The sequence below is a fragment of the Dendropsophus ebraccatus genome, chromosome 2, assembly GCF_027789765.1.
Source record: "Dendropsophus ebraccatus isolate aDenEbr1 chromosome 2, aDenEbr1.pat, whole genome shotgun sequence".
Taxonomy (NCBI): Eukaryota; Metazoa; Chordata; class Amphibia; order Anura; family Hylidae; genus Dendropsophus; species Dendropsophus ebraccatus.
The window spans coordinates 164,083,288-164,108,120 of NC_091455.1; the positions used below are offsets into that span (position 1 = coordinate 164,083,288).

Below are 24,833 nucleotides of genomic sequence, written 5' to 3' on the forward strand. Positions count from 1 at the left end.
GCTGCCATGAACACAATGCTATTGACACAGAGCCTTTGCCCAGTGTATTATGTCCTTACACATTACATTATACAATACTATGGGAAGGCTCACTAATGCTTTGTGGCAGCCTTTTGCAGAGTGAGCAGTGATTACTAGCACATTTGAATGCATTAGAATGTACAATATACAAATTGACACGTCCATGGGCAGTTGTGCAGTTCACAACACAAAATTGGTTGGAATGGGTTGAGAACAATAAAAACTTTCAATGTAAATCAAACTTAATATCTCCATGAAGGTCTAGATTAGGAATGATACTCAAAATCAAAGTGGAAAATCAAATTACAGGATGATCCAATTTCAGTGATAAGGAAATGAGACTCAGTAGTGTGTGTGGCCTCCATGCACCTGTATGGTCATACAATGCCTGTGTGTGTGCTCCTAATGTCCTCCTTGGATTAAAACATCAGTCAACTCCTGGACAGTATGTGATGCAATGTGGCCTTGGTAGATGGAATGAGACATGATGTCCTAGGTGTGCTCAATTGGATTCAGGTCTGGGGAACAGGGGGCCAGTCCATAGCTTCAATGCCTTCATCATGCAGGAACTGCTGACACATTTCAGCCACATGCATAAGAAGGAACCCAGGGCACACTGCACCAACATATGGTCTCACAAGGGGTCTGAGGATCTCATCTAGGTACCTAATGCCAGTCAGGCTACCTTTGGCGAGCACATGGGGAGCTGTGCGGCCTTCCAAAGAAATGCCACCTCACACCATTACTGACCCACTGCCAAACCAGTCATGCTGAAGGATGTTGCAAGCAGCATATCACTCCACGGCATCTCCAGACACTCACACATGCTCAGTGTGAACCTGCTCTCATCTGGGAAGAGCACAGGACGCTAATGTCGAATCTGCCTTTCTTTGTGTTCAATATGTGACTTTCTCCATAGATGATCTTTTGAGAAAATTCCTCCACAGAAAAGCCTGCGGCGTTCATGTCTGACAGTCAACAGGAAGTAGCTGATGAGAGAGGGCACAAAAGGAGTTGATGGTAGATTGGTTTGCAGTCATATGCTGTACATATTGCCGTCTCTGCGGATAATACGGCTGATATTTCTGTATTAGCTTATTTCTTGTTAATTGTGAAAGCTGATGAGACAGCACTATAATAACCCCAGATATGGCGAGATTGTGCGTGTCAGGGCCTAGAGCTTCCAGGAACACTTCCTCATATAGTGTACTCCTCAGTGCTGAGATATACAATAACCTAGTTAACCCCTGTTTAACAAGTTTGCAAGCGAGTAGAGCTGAGCAAACCTCTAGCACACTTGTTTTTGTCCAAAACCAAGCGTGTTTGCATCATTGACTACCGGTGGCTGAAAAAGTTGGATTCAGCCCTTGAGAGTTCTGGAAAATATGGCTACAGCCTATGGCCATGTTCCCACGTAGTAAGAGACTGGCCGTTCTGTGACCTGGCCGGGTCACGGAACGGCCGTTGTCAGAAAAGATCATCCAGTACCGGCCGGATGATCTTTACTGCCACTGAATTTGGATGCGCGCCTGCATCAGAATTCCCCACCGCTTGCAATGCCACACGCTCCATTGTGTGAACTGACAGGGTTTTTCACTGAATAGCGGCTGCAGAAAACTGACACGTCGGGTTTCTTGCGACGCCGCTAGGGATCCCAGCCGGAGCTTATACCAAGTGTATACACTCCGGCCGGGATCCCTTCAGGTGCAGTACTACGTACAGTAAGTACTGTAGAAATCACGGGCGTTGTTTCAATGGCCTTGATTACTTCGGTACTCATGTAGTGGGAACATGGCCTATGGATGTATGTATGTTTTTCATGCAGCCTTAGGGCTGCATCCAACTTCTGCAGCTATTAGTAATCAGTTTCGCTAATCTCTGCCAATGAGTTTGCTTCATATGAACCTCTACCCAACTTCATGTTCTGTGCTGGACATGGTATTTGATATCAACAGCTTTTTTCTGGTGTGTGTGTGTGTTTTGTTTTTTTGTTGTTTTTTTTTTTTTTAATTCTTACTGTTGGTCATGCTGGTCCATCATCTTATATACCATGCAAAAGAGTTCACAAAGCCTTAATTAAGAGTCTTAAAACATGGGGCTAGCCAGATATCCCTCCAGGAAAGGACCTAGCAAAGGGATGGCTCCTATACAGAGACTTCCAAAACCACCCCCACATTTGCTGGCCCTTTCTGTCAATATCCAACTAAATTACCAGTCTAAGGCCTTATTCCCACATCCCATAATCTATAGATCCATATATCTGTACTAGAGTTAGTGCATGTTGATGTCTATTGGGCTATTCACCCGATCAATAGATTACAAGGATGCAAACCAATTCTGGAAGAAAAAAAAAGCACATGTCCTAGTGCGGATTCTTTCTTAGAATTCAATGGGATCCACAATTTTCTATGGATTGTAACCTTTTGGCATCCGTATTTCCATAAAAAAATGATTCATTAGTCACATGTTGAAAGGTTATGTTTCTAAAAAAGGTATACACGGAAATACAGATGCCCAATCCATAATTTTTAATGGATTGCACAGGTGGATAGCAGGAGGAATCTATAGACATGGGAAAAAAAATACTGAACTTGTGCATAAGGCCTTAGGATATGACAATGGGAAATACCAACACCAGGTATTCATCCACAGACAGCTGTTTCGAGGTGTTGCCCCTCATCAGTATGGATCAGGATTCTAGAGGAGGTGGGAGCAATGCCTAGTAGACCACCATGGTAAAACAATAGCTGATTTCAGGAAGGCCAGCCGAAGAAGACACTGTAGGCTGTTAAAGCGCTCATCAGTGAAAAACAAGGTGCTGCTTTTGTACCAGGTTACTGGTTGCTCACATTGTAGTACATGTACATTTATAAATGTAAATAATTCTGATCAGAAACTACCAGAAGTTTATTTCCACAGCACAGATAGTTGTACTTAGTCTATTGCATAGGCTGAAAAAGCCAAGCCGAACAGACTATGTGTAGCCGATGCGTAATCTTTGCTGGTTTCACTACTCTTAAGTGAATTGGCCAAAGCTCAGAGTTGGAAGAATTGTGTATTATTGGCGCAGCTTCCTTCCCTGCAGAAACAGTCGGTGCATAAAACTGGGAATGATCAAATCGTCAAATGATGGCTTCCACCCTTTGAGTGAATAAAACGTCTATTATAAATTTTATCATATGTGGATTTTACTGTAAATTGACCATGGACTGGAAATCTAGCCCCATCTATGCTTTAAAGGGTCAGATATTGGCCTTTTAGTAACTAATGGCTTTTGAAGACCTAAAGCAGGGGGAGTTTCGGCCTTCAATCACTAAAGGTTTTTACACAGTTATTATCTGCTGTATTTGGCTTTGTGTTATAAAAGGCAATAATCAGCCGACATGCACGATGCCGGCTGATCGTTGTCTTTGAATGTCTTTTAACATGTTGAAAGACTAATGACTAGAATAGCCATGATCTGCTGCTGTCGCTCTGTGCAACAGGAGCGGCAGCATAGCGCTGTTACCTCCTTAAGATCATCCGTGGAGCCCTCCCTGTGCCCCCGAACTTACCCGTTTGCTGATGGCGTGTGTAATAGTGCCTGCAGTGAGTAGGCAATAAGGAGCAAGCAAACACTGACCTGACAAGTTGGCGCTCGCTTGCCCCCGCCAAATGCCAGTGTAATAGGGGCTTAAGGGTCCTTTTACGTGAGCTGATTATTGTCAGGCAGGTACCCTCCCTTCTAATAATTGTCCAGTGTAATCATTCATCAGCTGATCACACCTTTTGTACAGACATTACAATTATCAGTAGTGGTGGTGGTGGGGGTTGGTAGTAGTAGTAGTAGTTGGTAGTTTAACAGGTGTCACAGTTGATAAAGCCTTGTAAGGCTGTGGTCACACATTCAGTAATACAAGTGAATGCGTCATTTAATTGCAGTCATCGATCATTTCATTCCAGTGCCGCACCACTTCATAGCAGTAATTCATTTAATAGCCGTCCTTCATGATGTTAACGCAATGAAACTGATCGTTGCTCATTTGTGGCGTACGTTGGGCAATGAAAAAAGTCATTCAATGCAATGACTTCGCAGTTTACATTGTGAGAGCATACAGAATAGTATTTTCTCTGCCATATGGTTTAATGTAGCTGCTGCAGTAAACTAAAATAATATTATTATTATTATTATTATTATTATTATTATTATTATTATTATTATTATTATTAGTTTGCACAATGTGTTTTCTGTTCAGTAACATCACATAAGGATCCGGCCATTCCAGTTTGTGGCCGTCCTGCTCCTTGTGAATACAGTGACATTTATGTGTTCTCTCTCTTTTTGTTCCAAGGGTCATGATGAAGAAGCGGTGGTTGATTTGGGAAAAACCAGCTCTACGGTCAACACAAACTATGAGAAGGAAGAACTGGAAAGTAAGTGGCGTTGCGTGCAGCTGATTCCTTGTTTGTGACTTGGACGACTCTAATCCATAAAGTCATTTTGTGTGTATGAAATGTGCATAATACAGCAGCTGTGAGGCAACACAAGCACCATCTCTTTAAAGCTGCTTACCAACAAGTGTAATATGAATTGTCCTCTGTCTTGATGCCATACCCTTGGAAGTGTGCACTCGCTTCTCCAGCCCTGGATTTAGTTGCTTCAGATCTGCTATTTGACAAGTTCTGAATATCCATTTGTGGGACTTGTTATTGTAGCTGTTGTATCTCTAAGTCTAGCAGATGCCACAATGTATAGTAAAATACCTTTTAACAGCAGCACATACCATGATGCATCACAAAGTATACCCGAGCAGCCTGAGGTATAAAGCAGACTGAAGGCTTCGGGTGAGACGTGGGGGGAAATGTTACCTGCAAGAGACCACAGCAAACTATTTTAGTAGGAAGTTGGAGGTTGGGCTTGATGTGTGGTGTGAAAGATAGATATGTCACAGTCTGTACAGCAACTTGGTGAAATCTGCTGAATTATGCTGAAAACCAAATAAACACCTTTTAACATACATTTTACAGTGTTGTGACTAGAAGTAGGGTTATAAACCAGTGTATCTTAGGTGTTTTCAGGTCTGTGTAGTAAGATTATTTTACAGCTCCAGCATATGAGACTATCACAATCATTGTCATAAAGTGATCTTTAATGACTGCTGTTCTGAGGCCTGAAGAACAAAAAGAGGTCACATATAGACACCAGAGATCAGGCAATAAATGTCTTACAGGAACATTGGTGGAGTTGAGCTGTCAGCTGGCACCTTAGATACCACAGCAGTGCATCTAGCCACTAGTAGGACATAGTGCTAATAGAAGGTAAATTCTGGCTGCTAATCTTAATCTATACACCGATGAGCCAAAAAGTTGGAGTCTATTCACAGGTGACATAACACTGGCTGGGGGGAAAAAAGACCTGTCCATTCAGGCCCCACCTTAAAGCGACTCTGTACCCACTATCTGATCCTCCCCAAACCACTTGTACCTTCGGATAGCTGCTTTTTCTCCAAGATCTGTCCTGGGGTCTGTTCGGCAGGGGATACAGTTATTGTCATAAAAACAACTTTTAATCCTACAGCGCTATGTCTAACGGCCGGGGCTTACATTTGTATATGCATTAGGCTGGCACAACCTTTCTGTCCCTCCACCCTGCCCTCCTCATCATTAGGAATGCTCCCAGGCAGTTTGCTTCCTATTCCCCACCTGTGTGTATAATGAACATGGGCTGGATCGTTAATACACCTGTGCAAAGCTCAAACAGCAGTAAATGTTCCTGGATCATTCCTAATGATGGGGAGGAAGGACTGAGAGGTGGTGCCAGCCTAATGCATATACAAATGTAAGCCCCGGCCGTTAGACACAGCGCTGTAGGAATAAAAGTTGTTTTTATGACAATAACTGCATCCCCTGCCACACTGACCCCAGGACAGATCTTGGATTAAAAGCATCTATCTGTAGGTACAAGTGGTTTGGGGGGGGACAGATTGTGGATACAGAGTCGCTTTAAGACTTTGCTGCTTGGTTTCTGTGGGGTCCATATTCCTGTGGATAGGAGATTTATTGGTGGCACGAGGGTATCCGCGCAAAATTAGGCAGACTGTTTTAAGTATGTCTGATCAATGTATATTTGTATTATATAAATGATGGTCTGTAAATCTACCCTACTTTAATAAAGGCAGAACCAAACTTCAGATTGCACCAAAGATGCTGTAGTCATGTGTCGCTTACACCCCTGTAAGTTTTAGCTGGAGATCTAATGTTACATAGAGACAACCTTTTACCACTGAAATTTTGAAGATAAACGAATGACTTTGGCATAACTGGGAATCACACATGAAATGTTGTAGTTTGGCCCTAGATGGTCACATAATGGTTTTAAGTTTTTTTGGTTTAGTATTTTGTTAGAGGACACGTTATACTTTGTTGGCCACAAGACTGTAATAGAGCTGAGTATCTTGATTTATATAGCAGTCAGCAGATTTATCTCTTTGGCACATGGTTGACATCTGATACTGAACAGAACCCTTGGATTAGGGCAGCATGACAGCGATGTGGTTTTGTTTAAGGGTCGTCCATGATTTGTGTGAATCTTTTACCGTATCAGAAAAGTGTTATATATTTTACTTTAAAAATGGGTTTGTATTATATTTTACTTTAAAAATGGGTTTGTACTGAAATAAAGTATTTTCTGTAACAGAGGTAGATGGAGTCTGCAAAGTAGAGCAATGCCTAACACTGGTATTGGAAAATTTACCTATTTGGTTCTGCAGATTTTATTTGCTCCAGTAGACACTGGAAGGTTTGAATTGGATCTACATCGAAGATGCTGTTTGTCATAACATCATAGACCTGCTCCTTGTTTAGTTGCAAAAGGCCTTTTGGTTACAAAAAGGCCTTTTGGTTACAAAATAGCTTTTGGCAAATAAGGGCTGACGAATGAGCGACAAGTTTTTTTAGGTTTTCTTTTTTGTGTGTTTTTGTTCTTCTTTTGCATACATGCATTTATACGTTATGTATGTTATAATAGAAATGTATATACGTGGTGTGATACAGAGGGGACAGGGTTTCTTCTGTTTTCTCATTATGATTGCTCTTATTCCGGTCTTCAGTAATGCTGGGATCATTGACATATGCTAACAAGTGGAATATTCCTAAGAGGGTAAAGGCCTGTTTACACAAAGCCATGGTGTTCTCTCTTCTGTTTACATCTTATAGAGCGATACACAAACGCACACAAGGTGCCTAAAATACAAAATACATTGACCCTACGCTCCTCACATGGCTTAGCTTTCTAAGAGTTAAACCTTCTGTACCTAAAGGGTACCTGTCTAACTTCTAAATGCCCCACTGGCCTTGATAGATACATTTCTAACAGTTCAGGTTTCTATTAGACAAGGCTGATGAAGCTGGAAGAAGACTGCCCCAATGTCTGGGCAGCACGAAAGTGATAAATTGATGAAAAGCATAATATTAGTTTAATAAAACATCTTAGGGAATAAGTGGTGCACTCCTCATGCATCCCATGCATGTCTGGATGATGTACATATCAATGTAAAGATAAAAGATCACACTATTGTTGGTGTGCCCATCGAAATATATAGCTATCGGCCATACATCCCCTGTTTACACAGTGATATGTGCGGCAGATTGCATTTTTTTGTACAGCGCAAAAATATATTGCTATCCGCCAAGAATCAGGCTCTTGGGCTTATAGCTGACACTTTATAGGGGCAGATTATGGGCCTAAGGAGCGTTTTTAGCACCCCCCCCCCCCCCCATGGCAATAATTAGCCTGTGTAATGGTGCATTTACACAGAGAGATTTATCTGACAGATTTTGGAAGCCAAACCCAGGAATGGATTTGAGAAGAGGAGAAATCTCAGTCCTTCCTTTAAAACCTGTTCTCTGTTTATTGTCTGTTCCTGGCTTTGGATGCAAAAATCTGTCAGATAAATCTCTCTGTGTAAACGCACCATAAAAGGGCCTAATTCTAATGGAGCCGCGTCACAGAGGGGAAGGGGTTTGGTCACACTGCAGGCCAGCGGGCCCGCCTCCAGTGCCTTGTGCCCAACTGGTGCTCGGCAATAGCCAGGCAATGTACCTTCGCTTTAAATGGCTGGACCATTTTCTTGTGTTCCTCTGTTGTTAATAGAAAATTGTCAATTAGTACATATATAATAATAATTTTTTTGGTATGGCTACAAAAAAACTACCAAAACAAACAGTATAGGAGCATAGCCTAAAGCGGGCCATACAGGTAATGGTGTAACAACACTGTTCAGTAGAGCCAGTTGCATCAGTTTTTGTATGTGCATTAAGGGACGGAGAGAAAGCCGCAGCCAGGAACATCTGCTGCCACTTATTCTGTTTTTCTAACAACAAAGGTTGAAAACAAATCTGTAGAAAAAAATTGCAAAATGAAATGCAGTTATTGGCTTCTCCTATAACAGGGACACAATACTTTCTTGTCTCTTTTCACTGAGCAGCTGAATGCCATCTTTCTACTGTATTAGCAGACTTTGGTAAGACTATAGGTTCAGATTGATGTCTGCCTCCATGATCGCTACTCTCTTGCTTCTCTCTACTTCTAAGACTCTCCAGAAGGAATGACAACATAAATATGGTTGCTATTATAGAAGTTGTACTAGAAGATGTTTACTTGGTCTGTTTTTAGTTATGGCTTTTTTGCCTATAGAGTTTAGTGTGGTTGACCAGTAATAGTAATTTTATTGGTATATTATAGGAATATGCCATATATATATGAATACGTATAAAACAATTGTATACTCTAATTGATGGAGAGCTTCAATAATAAATACATTCATCCCTTTTAGAGACAATGGTTATAAACTATTCAGTAAAAAAAAAATTTGAAGGTTATTTTGGGCATACAAAAGGTTTTATACTATGTTAGGAACACTTTGACAATACGAAACAAGCTATAATTGCTTTCCCCGATAACCCGCAGCTGCTGTTTGGACGGCTTCTGGTCATCGATGTTCTTCGCCTCTGAGGATTCCTGCAGGAACTGCTTGCCCAGCCAATCTCTATCTGAGGTGGGTCACCACTGTGGCCAGTGATTGGCTGCAATTCACTTTCTGCAGGAAGGAAATGTCATCTGAATTTGAGAGCAACGGCGACTAGTGGGGACCAGGAGCCATCAGAACAACAGCTTCAGGGGATTGATGCAGATGAGTGTGTGTGTGTTTGTGTATGTGTTTGTTTATTTATTTATTTTTGAAAGCACGCATACTCCTATTTGACATTTTTGGAAAACCCCTTTAGGGTGCGTTCACACGTATTTGCTTTAAATCTGCAAGTTAAAATCAGCCCTATAAAATCATAGGCATTATGTAAAAATGTCTGTGCTTTCATATACACTTTGCTAAAGTTTTTCTATTTCCCATCTAGGTCACAGAGCAGTTTATATTGGGGTTCATGTACCACTAGGCAGACAGAGCCGTAGACGCCATAGACATCGAGGGCACAGGCATCACCGGAGAAGAAGAGAAAAAGAAAACGATAAAGAAGATGGCCGGGAGTCTCCAAACTATGGTAAACATGTAGTTTCTCCTTTAAAATTACCCCTTTTCTCTATTGTCATCAAGAGACAAATCTATCTAATAAAATAATAGCAAGGACCTCTACCAATGTGGAGCATGAAGATGCAAGAGTGCTGCTTCCATCTCTTCTCTGGACACCACTGCTCCCAGCCGCCAGCGGTGCAGGGCTCCGTAGTACAACCACATTCACTGACGTTCTGCGTATTATAACCCAATATGTGTAGGTTTATTTGTCTGCTGCAGTGTTCCCCAACTCCAGTCCTCAGGGACCATCAACAGGCCAGGTTGGATTTCTTTAGTATTTCACAGGCAATTTAATGATAGTCAGTGCATCATGTATCGCCACAGGTATTCTTTATATAGGATCTATATAGTCCTTGAGGACTGGAATATAAAGGACTGGTATAATGGACTGGTCAGAATTATGCCATTGGGAAAGAAAACTAATATATAATCTAAAAAATGTGTGTGTGTGTGTGTGTGTGTGTATATATACATTTATGCACACACACACACACACACACATATATATATATATATATATATATATAATATAATATAATCTCACACTAGAGTAATCTTCCACATTAACAGAACATCAACTTTATGTATTAAATGCATAGCACCTGGTTGTAGACAGAATTATGTATCTTTGCTTTTAGAGAAATATACTATAATCCACTTAAGACCTCTAATCCCTGGTACATCAGCTTGTTTTACAGGTCTATCTATTAACGCATCAATGAATGTCGTGCACATTGTTATACCAAATAAAGCCATGATCCTTTACTACCACTGTTGCTTGTCTGTGCACAATCCCAGTATAACTATTTGTAGACATCAGTGAGACACTTGCCTTTAGATATATGACCCATGTCTGATGGAAACGAGTTCACTTGCGATTTACTGCATGTCATTGTGAGGCAGCAGGGAGAGGCTGTGAATGTGAGGGATACTGGAAATTCCACATTTTAGTTGTAATTTTTTAAACTGTGAAAGTTAGAAAACTGAATTCTTATTAGAAGATGTTTGACATGAATACATACAATGCAAAACCGATACAATGTTGCAGAATGAACTGAAGAATAAAAGAGCACTGTTTTAGCATACAACAAAAGTCTTATTCTTGTCCACATGTATCACTGACTAGGGTCTTATCAGCACAGCAAGAAATACAGCTACATAAACATATCATCTAAACAGTAGAGAAGCAGCGTACAAATAACCATAGAGTAAGGGGTCTTCTCATTCACACAAAGATCAATCTGCAGGTGCCTCAGATTCATATATTACCATCCGGGGGGAACGGCACCACAAATCCCATATTTTCTCGAACTCTGTAGGACAGTCCCTTTGTATGAACACAATACGTTCATGCAACACTTTGTGTTAATTAATGAGATCCACATCATTTTAGTAGGTGGTCTCCTATCAGTCCATCTAAGCGTGATAGCCTTACTCGCTAAAAAGTTTCTATAAGAAAGACTGTCATGTAATGGGTCCACACCTCCTCACTTAAGGTGCTGAATAAACACACATTGGGGTCCAGAGGTGCATCGGACACATAGTTGAGTATCGAGAACATGACATTGGCATCTTTCTAGGGGTGGGATATACTGGTTGGCTGATTGCTTACCTTATTAAACAAGGCGATATCTGACTAATTTGTGTAAAAAGGCCTTTAGTACCTACCACTCATGATCTAAGGAAGGATGACAGGTGAACTGGTCAGACTCGCCCAAGAGGAAAGGCTAGCACGCTAGCAGAAATTGTTGAAAAAGGTAATGATGGCTATAATGGAAAGTGTCAGAAGATACAAGACATGGTAGCTTGTTGTGTATGGGACCACACAGTTACAGACCATTTATAGTGACAATGCTGAGCAAAATACTTCCAAGACGTGGGATCTCAGAAAGTGAGTGGCTGGGGAGTAGAAGGCTTCAGCCCTTTATGGTATCTGCTGTTAATGTCGAATTGCCAGTTGCCACAGAGGTTTTGGGGGAGTCCATACCTCAATGGGTCAGAGCTTTTTGGTAGCATGAGAAAGACCTATCCATTATCAAGACTGTAGTTTCAATGTTGTGGCTGTGATGTTCAGCAGTTACCATGTAACATAAGTAATTACAATTCCAGAGATCTACTGTATCTTGGCCTCTGTCCAGTGACTGTGCACCACTTCCCACCCCGATCTATAAGCTCATGAACATCTCGGGCTTTACATACATACAGGGCTTTCGAGTTCTATGTAATTCTTTCCGGTTTATGGTCAAACTACATGTAAGCAGAAACTATATCCCCTGTAGTCTCTAATCCTGAGACAGGTGCTCATGGCTACAAGTGGGAAACATATTGAGACATTTTAGCATGTTCTGTGCTTTGTTCAATACATCTCATCAGTCCTACAGGAACCTTCAATACAAAGAAGACTCTTCTCTCCATCCATAATAATAATATCAATGTAAACATAACTTCAGGCAAGTGCAATGTTTAGCCTGCATCTTATGACTTGGCTTTCTTACTTATTGTTGTCAGCACATACCTGTCTGTGTGCAGTCATTTGTGACTGAATAATATCCAGTCTAATGTTAAATAATAAGAAAGCCCTTAGGCCACTATATTGGTCAGTATTTTACACTGGTATTTGTAAGCCACAACTAGGAGTGGCCTACAAATACTTGATCTAAAACACTAGCCTTGGTGGTCATGAATGGGTTAAATAGATCATGCAGACAAATACCCTGTTAAATGTGGGAGCCTTTTTTTGTGTTCATTTGTAATGCTATTCTAAGCTGCCACTTTTTTCTTCGACCTTGTGCAGACACCCCATCCCAGCGCGTTCAGTTTATTCTGGGCACTGAGGATGATGATGAAGAACACATCCCCCATGACCTCTTCACAGAAATGGATGAGCTATGCTTTCGGGATGGAGAGGAATGTGAATGGAAGGAGACTGCAAGGTGAGGGCCCCTTCTTCCTACTTTTCACTTTCCGGTTAAGCGTGAGCTCAGGAGGCTCCAGTGATAGAATGAATATCTCACGTTATATGTATATTCTATCTACAAGAGTCCCTTTTACCATCTGCTCTGAGTAGTGAATAGTTGACTGTTCAGGATATGTTATAACTTGCATTTCCCTAACACCTGGATCCACATGTTGTCTGCTCTAGATGTGGGACATTCCTCTAAAGGTTTACATGCTCCAGTGTAAATAGGCTGCACTGAAAACAGTCTGCCGATATGCCCCCAGTATAATGTAACCTAATATGGGGCTTAATGTATAGAATAAGAGGAAACTGAATACTTGCAGAGATGAGCATTGGTGTGTGTGTCTTTATTTTATTCCCGTTCACATAGATGGAGTTGTCCTAGAAAGCTGGTAATGAGTGGTGACAGGGCAGTATATGGGTGGCATGACCTTTGTAACCAGACGCCATCATATATTCAGTGGAGAGGCATCCTTTAGTTCTGTATATGTTTGTTTTACTGGCATGATAGGACAGATCAGTTGCCCCCCTATATGTAGAGACTGGGCACTGATCTCATGTCCTGGTGGAAGAAGACGATTACTTTTGTACAGTTTTTTTTTGTTTTGTTTTTTAAACTGACATCTGCTGATTTCCTGAACTTCTGACCATACCATCTCTATAGCTCTGCTCTGCTTTCCATCGCTGAAATCTGGCACAACATTCATATAGAGGTCCATTCAGTTCTGTGGTGTTTTTCTTGGTACGCCCTTTCAGTGAGTTCCAGTAACAGAAATTTACGGGAAGTGCCAAAGAGGTTCTATGAGCCATAAAACTTCATGATCAGGCATGTGATGGGCATACACGTGACCACATGCATAAAGACCAGACCAACACTTGGTTTTGCTGACCTGAGTATTTCCTTAGTGCCCATGGGCTACTGTGGGTTGTATAAAGGTTCTATGGTATCCTTATAACCCATAAGCTTAGTTTTTGTATAACTACTGAGTATTACTCTGCTAAAAGCATATACTTGTCCCTTGTAGCTGCACATTGCTCTGTGCCCATATTATAGTACGTTGGTGGATGTATGTTGTACATTGGAAAGAAAACACTGATTTATGTTTGGATGTGTAAAGGATTGTCAATGTGGTTCATTGGTTTCCAGTGTTATTACACTTATATTCATGCACTATTAATTTCCCCCCTTTTTTTTGTAAAGGTGGCTTAAGTTCGAGGAGGATGTTGAAGATGGCGGAGACAGGTGGAGTAAGCCTTACGTGGCCACCCTCTCTCTACATAGCCTCTTTGAGCTGAGAAGCTGCATACTCAATGGCACAGTGATGTTGGACATGAGAGCCAGCACTATTGAGGAAATTGCAGGTACCCCACTTGTAATATGGAATACATGCAATACTAATACATGTGAATAAAAGAGTACGGGGGGGAAGCACTTGTTTTACAATGTATCGGTGACCCGACACACTCCAGGAAACCTGAAAGCTGGTCTCGTAGATATTTATTGTATGCCCCCATTGAAATGTTTTTTTCTATATATGTATAGAACATAATACAGAACAGTAAGATACATCAAAAGGAACTGGAAATCTAGTATATATCCCAGCGCCTATGGTTTGTAGGGGTGCAGTGGGAATCATACAATCTTGAATGTGCTGCCTTCAAAACAAAGCCAGACACATGTATGAATGATATTAAGCTTTAGTTCAAGTGAGTGAGTCTTCTTCACTTACCTGCCTATTCTTACTTGCTTACTAAGGCCTTATGCACACGTTCAGTATTTTTTTCTGGTCCTGAAACAACCCGTGAGAAATTGCGGATTGGACATCCGTATTCCATCCGTATTCCATCCGTATTCCATCCGTTGCTGGACCAGACTTCAACTGAGCAGTGAATGAATGGCAGACCCCCTCTGCAGACCCCCTCTGCGGCTGCATCAGACCCCCTCCTGCGGCTGCATCAGACCCCCTCCTGCGGCTGCATCAGACCCCCTCCTGCGGCTGCATCAGACCCCCTCCTGCGGCGGCATCAGACCCCCTCCTGCGGCGGCATCAGACCCCCTCCTGCGGCGGCATCAGACCCCCTCCTGCGGCGGCATCAGACCCCCTCCTGCGGCTGCATCAGACCCCCTCCTGCGGCTGCATCAGACCCCCTCCTGCGGCGGCATCAGACCCCCTCCTGCGGCGGCATCAGACCCCCTCTGCGGCATCATCAGACCCCTCCTGCGGTAAGGATGCGATCTCCTATGCGATCCTCCTGTGCCGTTCTGCCTTCAGTGCTCTTAATTGATTCATTGATACTTTCCTAACCACATAGTAAACACCAATTTATTGAGCTAATTGGTAATGATGATTGGCAGCTGGGCTACAAAGGTACAAGTACCAATTACCTCAATAAATTGGGGTGTTTACAATCAACACCCCAATTTATTGAGGTAATTGGTACTTGTACCTTTGTAGCCCAGCTGCCAATCATCATTACCAATTAGCTCAATAAATTGGTGTTTACTATGTGGTTAGGAAAGTATCAATGAATCAATTAAGAGCACTGAAGGCAGAACGGCACAGGAGGATCGCATAGGAGATCGTATCCTTACCGCAGGAGGGGTCTGATGATGCCGCAGGAGGGGGTCTGATGCCGCCGGAGGGGGTCTGATGCCGCAGAGGGGGTCTGATGATGCAGGAGGGGGTCTGATGCCGCAGGAGGGGGTCTGATGCCGCAGAGGGGGTCTGATGATGCAGGAGGGGGTCTGATGCCGCAGGAGGGGGTCTGATGCCGCCGCAGAGGAGGTCTGATGATGCCGCAGGAGGGGGTCTGATGCCGCAGAGGGGGTCTGATGCCGCCGCAGGAGGGGGTCTGATGCAGCCGCAGGTTCAGACTGAGGAATTCTCGCGGAAAATGTCCGCGGAATTCCGTCAGCTGTCCGCCCGGAGATCCGGAGAACTATAGATCCCAGCACTTCTATATACTGCTGTGCACAATAGGAGCATGAGTTATCCATATTTTTCTACGGAAATACAGATGCCAAACATGTTGCAATCCGCAAACAATCCGTAGACAATTGATGTCAATGAGAGCATCCGTGAAAAAATCTGGGTCCGCACCCGGTCCGCACTAGGACATGTCCTTTTTTTTTTACGGATTGATTTTCATCCATTTCTGCTACTGATCGTGTGAATAGCCCAATAGACTTCAATGTGCACTAACTCGGATACGGAAATACGGATCCGTAAATTACGGAACGTGTGAATAAGGCCTAAGGGTTGATATCTTTGACTTGTCTGGCAAGGGTTATTTGATTTCTATTGTGCTTCTACAAACTGTAGGTGCTTGGATATGTACTGACTTTCCTTTTCTTAGATAGATAGATATTTGTTGTTTATCTTTTTACACTGGGATATCCTTCTTTAAGCTTCATCTACGCATATCTATTCGGTCAAATGTTTCTGTGTATCTGTGAAGCCACCTCTATCTATAGATAAAGGTGATAAAGAAAGATGTCAATAGATGTGTGTACATATCTTTATTGTACTGGTAGAGAGATAAGGCTATGTTCAAACTACAATTTAGCAGTCCGTTTTTTGCAAAAAAATGATTAAAAACAAATAAAAAAGATGCATTTGTGTGCATCCGTTTTGATCCGTTTTTTTTTAACAGACACAAATAAGGTCGACTATGTTTTTGTGTATGTTAAAAAAAAACCTGATCTGTTTTTATCCCTTTTTTCTTATTTATAATTAAAGTCAATGCAAAAACTGATCAAAACGGATGCACACATGCATCCCGCTTTTTTGTTGTTGTTGTTTTTTTTTTTTTTTTTTTGCTGCGGATCCTGGTATAGTGAAGTTCTATGGGGTCTATAGAAGTTCTATAGAAGTTTACTATACCAGGATCCGCAGTGGATTTTGCTGCAAATTGCAGCATGAAATGCGCTGCGGATCCGTTACGTGGGAAAGCATCCTTAGGCTGATTTTATCCTTGACATAAATAATGTACAGTAAATGCCAGAGTGCATTGATCCCCGTTTTAGAGAGTAATTATTCCTAATGTGGCTCTATTTTTTAATTTTTTTTTTAATCTCCTCCTTGAGAGGCAGAGAGCAATGTAAAGGATACATTTGCCTGTTTATCCAAGCTGCAATGATGCATAAGGAAGCTATGACTCATTTCATACTCATACACGGCTATTACACAAGGTTTTCTTACTCACTTAGCAGATCCTGTTCTTATTGGCACTGGTATATGTCAGTGTCTCTGAAGTAGGTGTCACCACTGCTGAGTACAGTGAAACCTCTTTGAGACTTCTCAGATAAGATGGCCTGTATACATAGTATGTGGTGGAACTGAGAGCGTCTCACAGAAATCTGGTCTGGATAAGAAGGAGCCATTTACAGTAGAGAAGCTTCACTGTATTTTGACCACTATCATAAGCCCACCTGGACCCCTGGCTATAGCACAACCAGCTGTCTCTGGTTTGTAGGTCTGCCTGTGCGACCAGGATAGCATCATCAGACTGGATGATTTATTCAGGATTTCAGTCCCCCCACCCCTTCCTTTTCTCCCTCCCTTAAATGTCTGTACGCATAGTATTATGGTGAAAGGGCTCCTTACAATGTCTCAAGCATGTGGAACCAATAAACTACATGAAGATGCACCATGCCCTACATTTTAGTTCTTTAATACTTAACATTCTATCAGGACCAGCACATTTTCAGCTGCTTTACTGTAATAAAATACACAAATAATGAAACACATTTTAAGTGACGTCTAATGTAAATGTTTGTTGTGTTATTATTACAAGGACATCTCCACCAATGGCAAATGTTTCTTGTTATGCCACGTTCTATGATGATCTAAGTAACTGCAGACAGACACTGCTGTGCGCTGGGATGGCAGACATATACCTTGTCCCACTGCGTCAGGTAGGGGCCCATGACCGGTCCTTCCACACACGTGACAACAGAAAGTCCTTAAGTCCGGCAGTCTTTTATGCTGTTCTATATAGGAGGTGTATTTTTTCTCAGCACTGTTGTCTGTAGTCCTGAAAGAGTTAAAAAAAAAAAAAAGGTGACCGTTGCAAATGGGTTGTCCTGATATGACCTCTCAGTTAACCTGTTAGTGACTTCTGCAGAGTTGTTCAGCTGTCCATAGCTTCCCCCACTAATAGAGGTCATTCAGGAGAAAAGCAGTTACTGAGATGGACATTGCCTTTAATTGTCATCTTGTGAAACCACTCATAGCCTCTGACTCTGATAGGGAAAAGGAAGTGGTGTTGGTGAATGCCTTGTATACACTGTGCTGTTGTATAATATGTTGTCGCCCAGTAAATATAGGGACGCTTAAACTTGCAGGCAAAGAGAACATAATTTACGTTTATTTCCTCTCTTAAATAAGCTTAGGCGATGGCTTCATTGTTCTGTTAGGGTGTGTTGGGTGTTTGCTGTGTTACTCAGTCTGTAGCTTTGCACCTGTCTATCTGTTGATTTAAAAATTAACTCCATTCCATGAATGAAAAAGCTTTACACTATGCAAATACATGTACAGAAGAGGGAAACCATGTATACTGATTTATCCTTTTTTGTTAAAAAAAATAAATCTAGTTAGATAAAAAAAATTCTGTCATTGAAACATTTCTGCTTTAAGGCTGTGTTCACACAGTAAAATAATACAAACCTATGGCCATCATTTTGAGTAAAAATAAAACAAAGTTCACCACCTGCAAAAGCAGGTAGTAATGAGCGTGGTTATTATTTGGATGGTTGTAAGCAATTAAAAGGGTACTCCAGATGAAAGCAAAATATTTTCAAATCATCTGGTTATAAAGACTTGCAGTATTCCAGTATTTATCAGATGCTGTATGTCCTGCAGGAAGTGGTGTATTCTTTCCAGTCTGACACAGTGCACTCTGCTGCCACCTCTGTCTGTGATAGGACATGTCCAAAGCAAGTGAGGTTTTCTATGGGATTTGCTACTGCTTGTTCCTGTCACGGGTGTCAGAATAGAGCACTATGTCTGAGTAGAATGTTCCTTCAGGACATACAGCAACTGATAAGTGCTAGAAGTACTTGAGATTTTTAAATAAAAGTAAATTACAAACCTGTATACATTTCTAACACCAGTTGATTTGAAAACAGCCCCCCCCCCCCCCCGGAGTATCCCTTTAAAGGCAGTTACTTTATACAGTGTGTGCACTGCCGGACAATTTCCATTGACTTCAATGGAGTACATTATTAAGAAAATACAGATGTATTTTTACTTAATTACGAATGCATTCCTTTTACTTCCACTTCAAGGGATTTTCTGGGCCTTTTTTTTTTTTTTTTTTGATGACTTTTGATGAGGCATTCATGTGATCTCTTCAATAGGAGCTGATAGGGAGTAACCCACCATGATGCCCATACAATTTATGGAGCTGGCTGCTTCCAGCTCTTTGTATGTGAGGTTAGAATTGGGAGCGGGGTTGTTGTGATTTTTTTTGATCTCAGGAAATTTACAATAGGCAGCTCTTTGTGTTTTTTAGAGGCCTGTATTTTGTACAAATGTGAATTTCACTTTATTAGTCTGCTAACATAAATGTTCTGGAAATCGTTTCTCCGCAGATATGGTACTGGATAACATGACTGCGTCAGGACAGCTGGATGACTCCATGAGGGAGTATGTTAGAGAAGCTCTTCTGAAGAGGCATCACCACCAGAACGAGAAGAAGCTGAGTAACCGTATTCCTCTGGTGCGGTCCTTCGCTGACATAGGCAAGAAACATTCTGAACCTCACTTGCTTGAACGAAACGGTGAGATAAGTTGTCGCCAGCAGCTTATTCTAACCTATTTCGCTATTTCTATCCACTCGTAAAGCAGCAGCAGGCCTTAACTTTTGTCTGAATCTTAATTTGCACAACTGCTTGCAGAATTAACCTGTCTATAGCCACTGTCCCTCTACTATCTGTCACATCGGGAGCAAATTCAAAGGTGCGGAATTTTCTGCCCCAGTCAGCAGTACAATGATACTGTGTGTTTTACATTAATCTGCCTTGCTAACATTAGTAAAGTCCTTGGCTACTGCTTTACTCTTTCTTTATCTTTTATCTCCTGTTCAGTTCTTTATTGCATATTGTTCTCAACATGGTTTTACCAAATGTGAGGTTTCTTTTATTTCCCTTATGTCCTCAGTGAGTCAACAGTAAACAGTCAAATAGCTTGTTTAGCAGAATACCGCATATGACTTTAATTAAATAGCGGAGGAAGTTACACAAATGCCACATTCACTACATGCACGAATGTGAGACACACTGGTTCCTGATGTACATTCCACCATCTAACGCTATAGAAATATTTACTTATGATATGTCAGCCATATGACCTTTGGTTTGTACAATTGCCCAATATCCCTTTTAATCATTTACAACAATGTACAGATGATGGATGAAATACAGGGGTAATTTTTCTTAAATATCCCTTCTTTACCAGGATAAGTGAAAGAAGTTCTCTTCTATAGCGTCAGATTAATCACCAATGTCCACATGTACCATGAACTTCAGATTATAGTAAGCCTTGCAGACCAGAATGATACTCCATGCCTTCTGGTTATCTGCATCAGGGACGGATTAATGTGACAAATTGTCAGCAGATCCTTTAGAATTTAAATTAATTATAAGTCTGCTCAAAGGAGTACTCCGGTATGAGAAAACCTTTAGAGGGACATTTACTAAGGAGTCTAATGTGTGTAACTATTCTAATGGGGATTGGTGTGTATTTTGTTCCACTGTCTTGTGACTGATACATTTACTATAGCAGTGCTACATTTTAATTTATCTAAGTAAAAAGTCACACATAAAGTCGCAAAAATTGCGCAAGCATATTCACCTGATACTGACTAGGTGTAAGCCTGCACCTGTTTGTGCGACTTTTTAAAAATGATAAATTGGGCGCTAATCCTGAATTATACTAACTTTTCGGCAGGTTAAAAAAATTTACATCTAATAAATATTTGCCTGTCGAATACTGGTTCATAAATAGAATTTAGACCCAAAAATGGTTGAAATATCCAATTATTCACGGAAATATAAAAAAATGGTTGAAAAATCCAATTATTCACGGAAATATAAAAAATGGTTGAAAAATCCAATTATTCACGGAAATATAAAAAATAGGTGCAAAGTCCTTGATAAATCTCCCCCTTAATACAGTGCTGCAGTTATATAGAAAATAGTAAAGAAGCTATTCTCCCTCTCCACACTCCCCCCTGGTGTCCTCCTGTGGCATCTTCAGTCCCCCTACTGATCGATCCTGCTGCTGAGAAAAGTCCATATTGGAAGTGGTAGCCACCCTGAGATGCCACAGGAGGGCACCGGGGGAGCGTGGTCAGGTAATAATAGCTTCCTTTTTCTATATAACTGTAGCATGTCAGAAGATTTTCCACATTGGAGTACCCCTTTTAAAGTGTACCTGTAAGCAAAAAAAGCTTATTGGTCAGCGTTTGAGTTTTCAGACCCTGACCAATTCGTAGAATGAATGGAGAGAGATGAGCACTGTCACATCCTCCTTTCCCTGCTCTGTGTTTTTCAGACCTGCTTGGTCCCATACATTTACATTGAGTCCATTGAGATCATGTGACACAGAGCCAGGAGAGAATGCACTAAGCGTCGACTTCTCCCAGCTCCTCCTCTGATCAGTCGGGGTATGAACAGATGGACCTCGATTTGATCAAAAATCTTTTGATGTCTTTGACATATCAAACGTTGTTTTTTTTTTGTGATCATTTAAAGGGATTTTCTTACTTTTGAAGGCAAACACTGGAGAGTTCTGTAACAGGTTGCCTGAAAAAATTAAGCAGTTTATTACAGAAGCTTATGTAATGGTGCTGCTGTAGAGGATTCCTGAGACCTAAATTACCCATAAGAGCTATTTCAAATTTTTCTGACTTAAACCGATATGATGGCATCCATTTATTTCACTCCCTTGGTTAGAAACATTAACATGCCTGCAGGACAGTCTACTTCAAGCCTGAATGTGAGATTATTCCAGTGCCCTGCCCCTGACATCCTGACCTGGGGAGCAATGTCAGCTCAGTGACTGCACAGACATGGATGTAGATAATTGACTGTCCGCCCTGAGCAGTAATGAGGGGATGGGCTGTGATGCTGGTGCTTTGCTTCTTCTACCAGTAAATCAGCATGGATGGGAACGCATTAGAGCAAGCTAAGGACTAAAACTACTGGAAGCAATGAAATCTTCAAAAACATTATGATAGAAAATACACATAAAAGTGTGGGTCAGGGTTGCTGCTTACCTAGTATTGGAAAGTCTACCTTTTTATCATACAGCATTTCCTAGGAGAGTCATACACTTTTCTTAGGAACTTCTGTCGGTTTCACGCCAAAATTGTGCAGCAGAAAAATCACTATCATACAGTGGTTTCTATGGTACTAGACTGAATCGGGACATGGCGAGTTTACAAGTACAGTTTTCAGATCCAATGCAGCCAGTAGGCTGCAATTTTCTGCAAGTATATGGGTCCTTTTACATGACCTGATATTCGGCAGAGTACGGCCGCACAAACAACTGCTGTACCAGTCGTGCGGCCATTAACAATTATGGTTACCAGACACGCATGTCTTGTTTACATAGAGAGATGTGTGGCCGATGACAATGACTTTTTATGGCCGCACAAAAGCTGAAATCAGCCAATGGGCAGACGTTTGATTATCCCTCAGTCGATCTTTGGCACTTCTACATGGCTGATTATTGACTGAATAAGTGTTCCTAGGAATGCTCTTTAGCAATAATCATTCCGCGTAAAAGAGCCTTGTGTCCAAGACTGATTGGCTGAGATTTACTACTGCAAATATGTCAGAATTCTGATGCTGTTTGCACCAAAAACATACATGACTTGTGCCACATTTTTTATTATTATTATTATTATTATTATTATATATTTTTTTTTTATGTATTATGAAATGAGACACTGTTTAGATACTTTTGCGCTGGGTCTAACGGAGGCTTAGTAAACGTTGAGTGATTTTGGTTATAAAAGGGTGTGCCCTAAAATGTGCACAGTTCTGTTTTGACATAAGCCATGCAATAGTTGTTCTAAACTAAAGACTACACAGTCTTCAGATACTTTGTTTATCACTCTGCCTAATACGCCTTAATAAATCTGGCAGCCCAATCAATAATGTAAACGAGTGCTGATCTGCTGGATTGGAGCTCCCTTAGTGAGCCTATTACATGGCTTGACCATCATGCAGCAAGGGCTGCATGGATATTGTTAGCAATGTCCATGCAGCCCTTGCCTAATGTAAAATAATAAAGTTCGTACATACCTAAGCATGCTCCCTGGGCCTTCTGCTCGCTCCCCGATACCTTCCTGACCTCTGCCTGATCCCACAGCTGCCGCGAATACTGCAGAGCCGGCTCTGACATTCCACCGGCGGCTGGGGACAGAGGGCAGAAACAGAGGGCAGAAGTCTTGTGTATGAAAATTTTCTCAAAGGAAAACACTGCCATATTGGATCAGAATTCAGGTTTAATTCTTCTTCCTAAGGTAGTATAAAAGCCCCTTTGAGACAGTTTTGATACCCAAGGCACAATAATGCATGTGTATTCTGAAAGTTAATTTTTTTGTGACATTTCTGATGAACATTATGCCAATGTGAAAATAAGGGAATTATGTTACAGACAGAGCAAAAACTTTTTTTTATTTTTCTTCTCTTGTTTTACCTCAGGGGAAGGCCTTTCAGCCTCCCGCAACTCATTGCGAGCAGAATCTCGCCTTTCCCTTCTCCTCAATTATCTTCTCCCTCCCTCGCGAGGTGGAACTCCAGCTGGCTCCAGGCAAACCACCCCTGTACCAACCCCCCAAAACACACCACCCTCCAGCCCCAAAATCAGTCGGCTGCAGTCGTCAAGTTCTCAGCAGAGTGAGCAATGGGCCCCACAGCCTTGTACTGTTGACGTAATTCCTACTGTAATAGTTCATCCACCAGAGGACGATGGCGAAAACCACGAAGTCCCCGTCATAAAGAACCAAGAAGACGGTGATATTTATCCAGGCAACTATTGTTCCTCTACCTGTGTGATGCACCTTGCCGCTGAAACTCTCACACTGGAATGCGTTTGATCACATTGCTTTAGCATATGTCATTGGCTTCATTTATTGACAACTTACTAAGTTGCTTCAATGTGCATGCATTTTGTATTCATCTACAGTGCATACTGTGATCAAATTCTGATCCTGAAGCAGTATAACTTATTCCATCACCTGTGTGTACCTGTGACTTACGTCAGCTAAGATAAAGTGACAACCAAAAAGCAGGAGGGGCTGAGTACAACATTATGTTAGTGATAGTCCATGTGTTACACCCAAGAAATCACTAGGAAGACGAGTCATGCGAGAAGGTGCCTCTTACAATTACATGAAACTACCACAAAAACTGGAACTTTCTGTAGTAAGGGTTCATGGGAAATTCCTCTTTTTGTAGAATGACACACTTTTGTGGAGATCTGTCACATTGTTTCTTTTCAGATTTTTGTAAGCTTTACACAGTTACCTTATAGTCTTTGGGAGTGAGGCAGGGGGGTAAAGAAGTGTTGTGTGTTATGGATTATCCCATGCCCCAGTCCATCAACAAACTATCTAGTGTCTTGCTGTCTTCCTGCTGGTGCTTCCTGGTGAAGTACAGCTACAAGTACAACGACTTTTTCAGAATCCTCCTCTTATCTAGTAGACCAATTGTTGTTTGCTGGACAAGAGGATCTAGGTAAAGAGTTTGTTCTACTGAGCATGTGTGACCGCCATCATCCGACACGTTGGGAAAATGCTCTGTGAGAGCTTCAATAGAACATCAGGGGGCATAGGATGTAAGGAACAGCAGTACACAGGGACCTTTTTTTAATGACTTATAATGAAAGTTTTCCTTACTGGAAATAATGTCTTGGGCCAGTAATGATTTCCTGACCTTATGCATAAAGGACATCTACTGAATTTGGTTGGGGCATTGGATGCAATGGTCCATGCTGTGGGTGATTTATACCTCTCCATTATCCAGCCTCCATTCAGTCCCAGACTATTTGTACATTCTATTTCCTTGTACAGGTACTGCAGTTGATGCCAGATAATATATGGCCACCTGATCCTGAGTTACAGTGCTTACATAAATTTGTCCTGTGGTGGAGACACATAACAAAGGCCTCATACAAGTAGGGTTAATCTTATAGGATGTAAGCCTTATGTTGCACTGCTGGTGTTCTTCTTCAATGATTATACTATAGACATCATTTCTATACTAAGGATGC

General features: G+C 41.5%; 1 protein-coding gene across 9 annotated transcripts in view; it reads left to right on the forward strand.

Annotated features, from left to right (window-relative positions):
• SLC4A7 (solute carrier family 4 member 7) overlaps positions 1-24,833 on the forward strand; it is a 103,540-nt gene that overhangs the window by 40,980 nt on the left and 37,727 nt on the right. For 4 of the 9 annotated variants that reach the window (XM_069958641.1, XM_069958643.1, XM_069958645.1 and 1 more), the window contains exons 2-7: positions 4,353-4,434; positions 9,412-9,555; positions 12,382-12,520; positions 13,748-13,908; positions 19,142-19,330; positions 23,264-23,590. In XM_069958641.1, the coding sequence (XP_069814742.1) occupies positions 4,353-4,434; positions 9,412-9,555; positions 12,382-12,520; positions 13,748-13,908; positions 19,142-19,330; positions 23,264-23,590 (1,042 nt within the window). The remainder of the gene's footprint in view (positions 1-4,352; positions 4,435-9,411; positions 9,556-12,381; positions 12,521-13,747; positions 13,909-19,141; positions 19,331-23,263; positions 23,591-24,833) is intronic. The other 5 variants (XM_069958647.1, XM_069958648.1, XM_069958649.1 and 2 more) reach the window with 3 other exon arrangements.